Source organism: Myotis myotis, unplaced genomic scaffold, assembly GCF_014108235.1.
Source record: "Myotis myotis isolate mMyoMyo1 unplaced genomic scaffold, mMyoMyo1.p scaffold_m19_p_5, whole genome shotgun sequence".
In the NCBI taxonomy this organism is placed as follows: Eukaryota; Metazoa; Chordata; class Mammalia; order Chiroptera; family Vespertilionidae; genus Myotis; species Myotis myotis.
Window position 1 is genome coordinate 73,663,186 of NW_023416357.1, and position 11,937 is coordinate 73,675,122.

The 11,937-nt window shown below is 42.3% G+C and overlaps 1 protein-coding gene across 1 annotated transcript in view; it reads left to right on the forward strand.

The window, feature by feature from the left end:
• The window catches only part of ZNF474 (zinc finger protein 474), a 31,393-nt gene extending 20,187 nt beyond the window's left edge, over window positions 1-11,206 (forward strand). Inside the window, exon 2 of the mRNA XM_036309669.1 lies at window positions 8,385-11,206. Coding sequence (XP_036165562.1) covers window positions 8,591-9,637 — 1,047 coding nt within the window. The 5' untranslated portion in view covers window positions 8,385-8,590 and the 3' untranslated portion in view covers window positions 9,638-11,206. The remainder of the gene's footprint in view (window positions 1-8,384) is intronic.
• Window positions 11,207-11,937: the final 731 nt, after the last annotated feature.

Genomic DNA, 11,937 nt, shown 5'->3' on the forward strand with positions numbered 1-11,937 from the left:
AGGGTGTTGATGTCTGTAATGAACTGTAATGACGATCCATTTAAGTGCTAGCCAGGCTCTGGGAGGTACCGACCTCCTGGAGGTGGAGAGCGCTAAGGTACAATTTTGAGGCTGTTGTGGGGTAAGTGGGTGATGTGGTTAATAAAAGGTTCCTCCAGGATACAGCAAAGCCCATCTACCGTGTGCCAAGTATCCTGGCCAAAACGCTCTCTTCAAAGGCAGCTGTATTCTTCATTGTTTATTTCCACCTGGACACACTAGTCCGATGACTACACTCCCGATACTATCACTCTGTGGCTTGGAAGTCCATGCCAAAGACATTGCACTGAGTTAGCACTCTGAGACAATAAATCATGAGCGTGAAGACATGGGAGCTTTGAGCAAGCAGGATCACATGATGGGGGCTAGTAAACACAGATCTATTTGCAACTTTTAAAAATTTAATACTAAAACAGGGTATCTGTCATTTTCCTCCACTATTTTTTCATCATAATGCATCAATTTTAGACAGTTGGTGGATAGCAGATATCACATTCGAGGTTGAGAAGGAACTATTGTGCTCTTCTTACACATTTGCACTTTGAATTTATATATCAGTGGTATCTAACAAAATGGTCAGTTTGGCAAAAGAAAAAATGCACCAAATTCTGTAATTTCTACAAGAAAGTATAATTCTCTTATGAAGTATTTATAGCCCAATTCTTGGAAAGTCAACAGTATATCGTTAATAGCCTAGTTATGGTTCTTTTTATTGACAGATCCTTTCTTTAGACAAATAAATCCAACATTCTTCATCTGGAGATTCACTTAATGATAAATCAAGGACCATTGTCTTAACCAGAAGAGTTGTTCTTATTATATTATCGGATAACTAAATAATTATGGGGGTGTCTCCAACAAGTTCAGATGGTCTCCAAACACATTTCTTGCCTGTCGGTTTTACTTTTCTTTTCCTTTTACTTTTTCCCCACCATCTCTCCTGTGGCTGATCTAAACACTGGCTGCTTAATTTTTTTTTTTTTACTCTGATATTAAATGCATCATTTCCTATGACCCTCTAATAATGTATGAAAATTCCTTCTCAGGACACTGGTTCCTTCTTTTCCCCTTAGATACTTCCCTCCCTCCTAGAATCAAGTATTTCAACCTCATTATACTTTATCAGGAAGTTTCCTTTCTGAATTTTTACCAACACATATTTCGTTCTCTTAGAAACTATCTTCCATAGAAAAGACTTCAACTAGATTCCCAGTTTCCTGAGGACAAGTGCTCCTTAAAGTGATTTTCAAATATTGAATTGAGGAGAAAAATGGGGGAAAGGGACATTTTAAAGCAAATATTGCAAATGGTCACAAACTCATATATCTTTGAGAATCAAGCATGAACTATAAAGCCATGGGTCAAGGGGCTGATGAGAAACTTTGGAAGAGTGAAGTCTGGCCGCTTGACCTATAGGCACAGTCCTTACTCAGTATCGGCTTATGTTGGATGTTGCCACATTGGAATGTGGGCTCTGGATAGCCAGACTTTCCACTTCTTCAAAGGAAACCAAAAATCTAGATTTTGTATGACATCTCCCAATTTTAATATAATGGAAGTTAATCCAAACATTTTAAGCTCTATGCAGGCCAAAAAGAACATAGCGATGGGCCAGATTTGGCCTATGAACCACTGCTTTAAAGTCTTGAGAGTTATTTGGAATAGAGCTCTGTTATTGGAATAGAACTATCCAAAATATCAGAAAATATGATATGTAGACTTGTTTATTGTTTAATGGCCAGACTCCCTCACTTTTTCTGTCTATTCTTTGAATTTCTGTACATTACAGGCCTCTACTCTGATGATTCAGATGCTTTCAGTAACTAGTTCTCTACCACGCCAAATGTCTGTGTTACAATTACATGGTCACACCTGTGTGGCATTCATGATTTTTGAGTAGTCTGTGATTTGGATACTTAATATAGAGTGAAAATTACAGGCTTAATCTAACAATTGCTGTCATGGAGTGGTATTTTGAGCCTCAGCATCTTACAATGTCCTTGCAGAAGGCTCTACTTAGAAGGGTAAAGTGTGCCCTTCTCCTATTTTCCATTTCCATAGCTTTCCTAGCACTATAGACTCATGTCTATACCTGACAGTTAGGTTGAATGAAAGTGAAGGAACTTATTTGTTGATTTAAAATTCTTTGCAATGAAAGAGAGACAAGAAAAGGGAAATTTCTCATTGTTCATGATTAGCATAGAAATGCAGGTATGGACAGCCATATTCCCTGGAAGCCATAAGCTTCAGGCCAAAGTGTTTCCATTATTTACCTTTCAGATGCCGCTCCTGTCTTTTCAAAGCCATAACATCTTCAATTCCCAGTTGCTCTCACCTGGCCTTTTGCCCATTCACATCAGAATCACTGAGGACTGCTCATGCCATTGCCCATGTGGGAGTGCAGAGAACCAGCTAGAGTGAGCTGAGCCAGCTCCCCTCAACACTTCCTGGTCACTCAACTTATGAATGTGATCCCTTTATGTTGACATCCCCTGTGGCAGTGGTGGCCTTATGACTGGGCAGTCAGCAGCAGAAGTGTCATATGAAATTAAGGAAAATGTGAATATGCTCCAAATGGCAGGTTTCCTCTTAAGATTTAGTTCAGTCACAAGTGAGAGAGCAGCATTTTCTAGCTCTGAAGCATGATGATGGTATAAAAATTACAAAAATATGCTTTCAGTGTCTGAATAGGTTGAGGGTTGAATGTTAAGATAAGTTCCATATTATTTTCTAAGATTCTATGAAATCATTTATTTGAGTTTATATTTATTGCAATAGTAAGGTAATGCACAGCATGAATATCACATATTTTTATTATTTATAGTCTCAGGGTAGTTATGTTAGCCAGGAGACAGAATTCATACACTTATTTAAAGAGAATTTAAAATAAAGATTTGTTAGCCAGAAATGAAGTTGTTACCTAGTAACTAGCAGAATAAAAGAGAACACCGCTATATAAAGGAGGTGACAACCACCATTCCTAGGGTGAAGTATCAAAGGGAAAAGGTTTGAATTATAGAAACTTAGAAGAAGTGCCTTATGGAGCTGTAAGTCAGGTCTTCAAAGAGAGGCACAGACTGACTGGTGGTGTTATCTGGTCAGGGAGAGGAGTGAATCTGGTTTGCAAGGATTGCAAAACTGTAGACTACAGGAAAGAACTGCTTCTGCTGGGATGCAGTGTTGGTGGGGTGACGTCACAAGAAGCACAAGCAGACAGGGAGCCTTTAGAAAGGAGCAAGTCCTCTCTTTGTCCTCCAACCTTGCATTCTCCCTTCATTTCCACTGTTGGCAGAACATAACTCAGGGTCAGCGGACAAAGCAGAAATGGGGTATGCAGAGTCCCAGTGACAGCATCACAGAGCTGAACACAGAAAAGGGCATTTTGAGTATAGAGGCAGTGAGTGAACAACTGGCCCAACAATGATGCCTCGTTGCTCTTTCAAAAGCTCATCATGGGAAAAACTAGGTTTTCATTTTCCAGAAGTAAAATATGCCATTCAAATTTGTTCCAACAAAAAAATCTAGAAAGGATGGCTTGCAATTTTTAAAGAACCATTGGTTCAGTATTTCCAGTTTCAAGTTTTTTATTTCTGATTTTCAGAAAAAAGTACATATTTAATAAGTCAATTTTGCCCCCAAACATACACTTTCTCAAAAAAAAATTATTTCATCAAAAAACATCCTAAAATTTGAAATAATACTATTAGAATTCATTTTATGTGAAATCAATGACAACTATTTAAAATACAACTATATCTCAATTGACTTAGGTTTTCATGTATGAGACTCTTAAAAAATGGCTAAAATACAATAAATATTTATTTCTTTATGCACATAAAGCCCAAGGGAGTTACTTGTATGGTGGCTCCAACATTATCAGATATTCAAGTCCATCCAGGTCTCTGCTCTGCCTTGTCGAGGTCACATGAATATAACCTGGTCCTATATGGCTGCTAGATGCCAGCCATCACATCCATGTTCTAAGCATCAGTATGAACATAGGGAAGAGGAACAAGTTATACCCCTGCATTCTAAGAAGAGTTCTTACAAGCCACACACAATACTTCACTAGCTACAAAGGAGCCTCTAGAGTTGTAGCTGGGAATTTGTGTGTCCAGCTAAAAATTGGTGCGCTCTTAATTTGAGTGAGTTGGGCAAAATAACTACTGGTAAGGAACTAGCTGTTTCTGCCAGGCTCTGGGAGGGATATTACCTCATCAATCATAAACCTTGATGTGAATAAGTCTGTCAGCTCCTTTCTGAAAGTGAGATTTCATAGGTAAGGGAGACCAAATAGTATGTGAGGGCACTGGGCAGGGGAGAGTAGAAGCTGGGGAACAAGGTGGACCGAGGATATTAAGGACAAGCCTCCTCTATTTTACAATTTTGCTAAAAGTAAGCATTAGCCCCAACTCCATGTTTCTTATTTATTCATTTGTCCATTTAAAGAATTTGGATTCTATACTAAAACAGGGAAGGGCTCATGTATCACATATTTATTTTGTTCCTAAGGACTAAATTTTTTAAAAAAGAGATTTAATCACTTTGGTTGTGTTCTTTTCCCTCTTTTATAGAGGAGCACCTTCTAAAGCCAAGATGGGTTTTGCATTTCCAAGGTTATTGTATTTATCCTTGTGAGTTTGTCTCTCCCTTCTGATGAACCCCAAAGGGCATGGAAAAATGGCATCATATTGATAAAACATGGCCTTCCAAAACAGTCTTTAAATCTCCTATGTGTCAGGCCAATTGGAGTGAACTTTTCTCCATGGACGCCCGGGGTGAAACTAGCTGGCTTTGCAAAGTGGTTCTCTTTATAAACTAGCAACTTTTATTTACAATGTGTCTGGTGACAGGCCAGTTTCTTAAGTAATGTGCGTATATGCATTTAGTACTTCCAGCGTGTTTTTGCTTTTAGAACAAACTTATAGGGCAGAGCAGCTGACCAGGCCGTGCCTTGTCAGAAGCATTGGCAGCCACTTCATAAAGTTTTCAGTTTCCAAGAATTTCACTCGCGTCCAGCTACCTCATCTTTAATAATTTGTTGCCTTTAATCACAATAAAGCAAATTTCAGGAGGACATTGGAGGGAGAAAGAGATGATACAAAAAGAAGAGGTGAAGATTCGGTTGGGAATTTTATGATGCTGATGTGTGCTTCAGAGAAAATATTTGCAGTGCACACACACCTGCAAAAATAAAGATCCATTCCTCATCAAAGTGCTGAGGTGGCTGCAAACTGAATACCATCTGGCCCCTTCAGGCGGCCTTCGCTTTCCCCCTGCACCCGTTATAGCACCCAGTTCCCCCACATCCATCCCCGCCCTGGTCAGTAGGTCATTCCTCTGAAGAATGTTGATGAGATCAGGAAAAGGATGTGCATTGCCCACCTTGCAGGGGAAAGCTTCATCTAGAAAACCACTTACAGCAAAAGAAATGATCCCTGTCCCTTAAGGGAAAAACCTGTCTTCCGTAGCCCCAGTCAGTCTCTCCTGCTTTTTCCATCACAGAGGTTTCTCTTCCTCCATGCCTTATTCCCCTCCTCCCTTTTGCCTCTTCCTTCTCCTAAAGGCTGGTGGGGGCTTCGGTACCTTTCCACGGGGCCTATGAATCATCCATTAAAACAGGGACAGAAATGAAAGAGAAGAAGCTTTGCCGGCAGAATTTTAGGCAGAATGAATAATGGAAAGAGCTGAATACTGGAGCCAAAGGGAGCTGGAATGGATTCCCTGCTCTGTCATTTAGAAACTGACTGTCTTGGGCAAGTTGTTCATCTTATCTGAGTCACAGTTTCTTTGTTTATAAAATTGAAATAATAATACCTGCCTCATAATCATTTGAGAATTAAATTATATATATAAAAATTAGCACAATATTTGATGCATAGTTGGCATTCAATAAATATTAGTTCTGTTATCATAAGGGGAATGAGGAGTTGTTGGGGCAAGTCATGGGGCTTTCGCACTATTCTAATCTGGGAACTGTGAGAGAGAGAGAGAGAACTAATTTGTTGCTGCACTAATTTGTTGCTTCACTTATTTATGCATTCCTTGGTTGACTCTTGTATGTGCCCTGACTGGGGATTGAACCTGCAACCTTGGCTTATCGGGACAATGATTTAACCAACTCAGCTACCCAGCCAGAGCCTTCTTAATTACATTTGGTGTATGAAAATTTCTGGTACCAAGGAAAATGGGAAACTAAAAGAGGAGATCTCGGTGAACAAGAAACAAAAGCATCCCTGACTGGTTTGGCTCAATGGATAGAGTGTCGGCCTGTGGACTCAAGAGTCCCAGGTTCGATTCCGGTCAGGGGCATGTACCTTGGTTGCGGGCACATCCCCAGTGGGGAGTGTGCAGGAGGCGGCTGATTGATGTTTCTCTCTCATCGATGTTTCTAGCTCTCTATCCCTCTCCCTTCCTCTCTGTAAAAAATCAATAAAATATATTTTTTTTAAAAAAGAAGCAAAAGCAACAAAGCAGAGTGGTTTGGGGTATTATTTCACCCATTTGCTGATAAAACAATTTTACCGGATTCTTTGTGTTCTCTAGATTCACGTTCTCCTTTGGATGGTGCTGATCAAGTGATACATTTTGTTTCTCTAAGCTTCACTTTCTGTGCTGATCACTCTGGGGCCAACACATTCTTTTGTCACATGTGTTAATATCACTGTCTTAAGATCTGTCAAAATGAAAAATAGTTCCCTTTTCTGTGCCAGACCTAATTTGATAGTTTTAACTGCAAATATTCAGACCTTTCTTGGCACCAAAATACAGGAACTGGGCACAGATCTCACAGCTCCTTTGGTCCTTTATCGAGCACAAAGCCCAAACAGAATTCTGATATTGATAGCACTGCCATCCTCGCTCTGCCTGAACTCACGTCTGCCATGGTCAGTGTCTGTGATTGGGAACGGATGCTACAAAGCTTCTAATTCAGATCCAAGTCATCCTTCAGGAAGTGAAGATGATCCTAAGACTTCTGGAAAATAATCTTTCTTGGGGCTAGATTGTAAACCCTGGGTAACATTGTCTCATCCCTTTCCCCAAGGTAACAACTCCTAGGCTCTGCCCATAATGAGATCTTATCAGCTCTGTCTTCTGCTTTTTTTTTTTTAAAATATATTTTATTGATTTTTTACAGAGAGGAAGGGAGAGAGATAGAGAGTTAGAAACATCGATGAGAGCGAATCATCGATCAGCTGCCTCCTGCACATCTCCTACTGGGGATGTGCCCGCAACCCAGGTACATGCCCTTGACCAGAATCGAACCTGGGACCTTTCAGTCCGCAGGCCGACGGTCTATCCACTGAGCCAAACCGGTTTCGGCTGTCTTCTGCTTTGCTGGGGGAAAACCATTGGCTGTGTTTTTATAAAAAATATTTGGAAGATAGATGATAGATAGATAGATAGATAGATAGATAGATAGATAGATAGATAGAAAGAAAATAGGGTAGCGAGCATAACGGCTATAAAAGGCCATCACACACAGTCTGAGCTTCTTCACCCCAGGGAAGATCTGTACATATCCCACCAGGAAGAGGACAGGCCTGAGTTGCATTCTTGGTTTGACAGTCATGGCCACAATTTATTAATACTCCATTCCCATAATAAAGAAAAGTGGATACCTGGTAGATTATAAGACATTTACACTCCCTCTGAAAGTTTTCATAATATTTCATAATATTCTCATGATATTCACTGTTGAATTACTTCTTCTGTAGGAGTTTTTAACCTCAGACCCTCAGACACTCAAGAAGTCTGGCACACTACTATATTTCAAATAAAATATATATAGCAAGTAAAAATATCTGATAAATTATTTCCATAAAATTAGTTTTACTTGTCATCGTAAGAATATTATTTTTTGCTTTTAAAATTATTATTCTAAAAAGAGGTCCATAGGCTTCAGGCCCTGTCAAAGGGATCCTGGCACTGAAATGTCCAGACTCCCTCAGGCAGTGGGAGGAGGTCTTCTCAGGTGACCTGTGGTTTCATTATCTGATGTTCACAGTTCTCGGTTCTCTCTCTTACAACCTCAGCACGGTGCCTCTGATGGTTTGTGTCAGGTGTGTCTATGAGGAACAGTAAATATCAATCTTTCTTTGGGCAGAATACTAGTTTCAACACAGTGACAGTGCAATTCACAATGGAAATTTTCTTAAACTTTATTTGAACACTGAAAAATCCTATGTGCTAGTTGCTGTGCTAGTCAGAGAGAGGATACTAATCAAAACAAAAAAATTCTGCTCTTTATGACTTTAATCTAACAGATGTGTGTGTGTGTGTGTGTGTGTGTGTGTATGTGTGTGTGTGTGTGTGTGATAACTCTGGATTTGTTTCTCCCACAGATCTCGGAGGCACGGGGCGTTCAATGGGGACTTTGCCAGGCTGCTGCCCCTCAATGAACCTCTGAGTCCTGGCCTGAAGGGCTAAGGTACTGGCTACAATGTGGAACCCCAGGAGAGCCAACCTGACTACCCTTTGCTCTAAGAAGAAGCCTCAAATGAAACTGGTCTGAAATCAGAGCAAGGACTAGAGAAAGATTTATTTGTTAATGGAAAGAGGAAAGGAGAAAAGGGTTTCCAAAAACTTGCAACAAACTTTCCATCGCTCTAAAGAACCTACCTTCCTTATCAACCACGCTGTTCTGTCTCATGACTCCTCTTCTAGCCTTTTGCCAGAAACAGAGCAAGTCAATCCTGCTGAAAACATAAAGACAAACCCTCAGAAAACTAGGCCTGGAACTGTGATCCTCTCAAAACGGTCCGGTAAGAGAATTATGTCGGAAAGCCAGCCTAGCCCACCCGTGATCCCGTCCCGCAGGCCCGGATTCCGCATATGCTATATCTGTGGCCGAGAATTTGGGTCCCAATCACTCGCCATTCATGAGCCCCAGTGCTTGGAGAAGTGGCGAATTGAAAACAGCAAGTTGCCCAAGCACCAGCGGAGGCCAGAACCCTCCAAACCACAGCCCCTGGGCGGCGGCAGTGGGTCCGACATTCTTCAGGCAATGAACGAGGCAGCGTTCCAGAGTTCTCAGGCCCAGCTGCTGCCCTGCGAGTCCTGTGGCCGCACATTCTTGCCAGACCGTCTTCTTGTTCACCAGAGAAGTTGCAAGCCCAAGGGTGGTGGGCCCAGAGAACCAAACAGCAACAATTCTAATGACCTGCCTGGTCTTAGGAAAACTTCTGGTGGCATCCCAGCTCGACCAAGGACTCTCATCTGCTACATTTGTGGCAGGGAATTTGGCTCCCTCTCCCTTCCTATTCATGAGCCCAAATGCCTGGAAAAGTGGAAAACAGAAAATGACCGGCTCCCCAGGGAGCTCCGCCGGCCATTCCCACAGAAGAAGCCTCAGCCCCTGGTACCTGACGAGGGGCCAAGTGAAGCTCAGCTTGAGCCCTGCCCAAACTGTAGCCGGACCTTTGCTCCCCAGAGCCTTCTGGTGCATCTGAGAAGTTGTAAGGCTCAGCCAAGTGGGCCACGCGTTCAGAATTTGACTTTAGAGAGTAAAGGTGGCCTGAAAGAGTCCACTAATTTCAAGCAGCAAAGGCACGTGGCCGCGCCCACTGTGACTGACAAGGTAATTCCTGCCACATGAGATGCCCTGGTTGGACCGGGCAGTGCGTACTGCCTCCAGGGGAATGAGAGAAAACAGACCCCGAATCAACTGCCTCAAGCCCTAGAGTGGTTTCTTTCCATGGCTATTTCTGACTCAATGCAGCCTGTCCAAGTTGACCCCTGTCCCACTCCAGGGGCTGTATCTCTGATGGCAACCTAGACATAAGAACATCCTTGCCTGGCAGATTCATAGTTCTCTTCCATTCTGTTGAGAGAGAGAGAGATTGAGAGAGAGAGAGAGAGAGAAACTTCTTTTTTTCCCTGGCCCCTCCTACCAATAATCCTTGGGAGAGACCGTTATTTGAAAATGAGTCATTAATGCTATGTCTACATTACAGAGCTATACTCCCCGTTCCAAAAGCCAATATTTATTACCAGTTTATTTTAGTCATCTACCTTAGGAATTCATTTTTGGCAACACTGGGTTATGCTGAGTTTATCTTACTAAAATAGAATCTGTGTCAAAAACCCCAAATGACTTTAGCAATAATTAAACACTGGCGCACTCGCAGGAATAGACGTGCTCTGTGAATACAGCATGTTTTCTGTTAACGCTTACATGATTGTAGTATGTGGGGAATTAACCCAGTGTAGACACCCAAGCAGGGAAGTGTGTGTTCCTGGTTCTGGGTCGTGCTGAATTCCCGCTGCTGCTCTGTACCTTTTATCTGGGTTGGACACCACGCTCTGACTCACCACTTGGGCAATTGTAAATAAGCATGACCCAGGGGTTCCCAGTCATAGGGTGTAGTGTTGTTGGGTTTTCACCTGAAGTTTCTTCGTCAGCCAGGATTGGGGAAGGATGCTCATGAGGGTGGCTACCTGCAAAACAGGGCACGGTCCATGGACTCTGTCCTACACTTAAGCCAGGGGGATGGATGTGCTGTCCTTGTCACAACTTACAGATGTCAAATCATGAAAAATAGGATGTGGTCAGTCCTTCTCCTTCTCCTCCTTCTCCTTCTCCTTCTCCTTCTCCTTCTCCTTCTCCTTCTCCTTCTCCTTCTCCTTCTCCTTCTCCTTCTCCTCCTTCTTCTCCTCCTCCTTCTCCTTCTCCTTCTCCTTCTCCTTCTCCTTCTCCTTCTCCTTCTCCTTCTCCTTCTCCTTCTCCTTCGATTTGCTACTTGAAACACCCACCTGCATGATTCTTTAAATGGACTGTTTTCAAAAAATAAAAAATAAATAAATGGACTGTTTTGGGGAAACTAAGGTTACTCAAGGTATTGCAAAGTATTAAACCAAACGGGGGTGGGGGATCTTTTATGTTTAATTCAGTGTTTCTTCCTTACTCTTTCATTGCATTATTTTGGCAAATATCTAGTACTTTTCTCTAACTACCATGTTTAAAATGACATTATATGGACTTGCTGGTTTAGAAGATTTCAAGATAATGATCCTAAAGCTGAAGAGTCACACTGACAGAAGCTGGGTAAGTGTTCCGATGAACATTGAAGAAAGGATAGCTGGTTTCTTCGCCGGATGAAAACCCAAACTCTTGAGTGTGGCAAGGACTGCAGGCTGGTCTCATAAACATGATCTGTTTTTCCCATCTTCTGGCTGTTGTTTTTCTTTCAAAACATGTGAGGTCTGGATTCAAAGAGCAAAAGGCTTGTGTCTCGGGGTCACAATCAGCAACTCTGTTCCTGTGTGACTTTCAGCCCTGTTTCCTGATTGTATGCATTTACTTCAAATGTTCTCATTACAGATCTGGAGATAGGGAAGAGTGTGGTCAGGATTCTTGGGCTTGTTGTTATAACACATACTTTGTGCTCCCAAGAGTGGAGCCAACAGGCTGAGCACAGCATGTTCTCACTCAGTCACGACTGCTAAAAGAGGCTGGCCTGGAACCACGGCTTCATAAGAGGACACCTCCTGACTCACGCAGTCATCTGGAGGGGAGAATGTCAGAAGGAGAGGCCAGCGAGGGCCCCGATGACTCGTGCGTTTAGCATAGGGGGGAGTTCATCAGAGCAAGGGCATCTAGAGGGCATGGCTGTGTGAGAGGACAGCCAACTCTGCTCCCAGACGTGAAAAGGCATGTGTCAGTGAGAAACTGGCGCCCACAGCTGTCAGATGTGTGCTGGCCTGTTTGGGGACCATGCAGGCTTCAGTGGAGGTCAGAGAAAGGTCATCTAACATAGGGGCCCTTTAGTTGCCAGATTTAAAGCAAGCTTGGTTTAATGACAATGGAGAAATCTCCTTAGGCTTCAGAGAGGCATAAGAATCTGGAAGCAATGGACTTTATTCCTTCGCTGAAAAAGATGTTTGCCGTGCAATGGT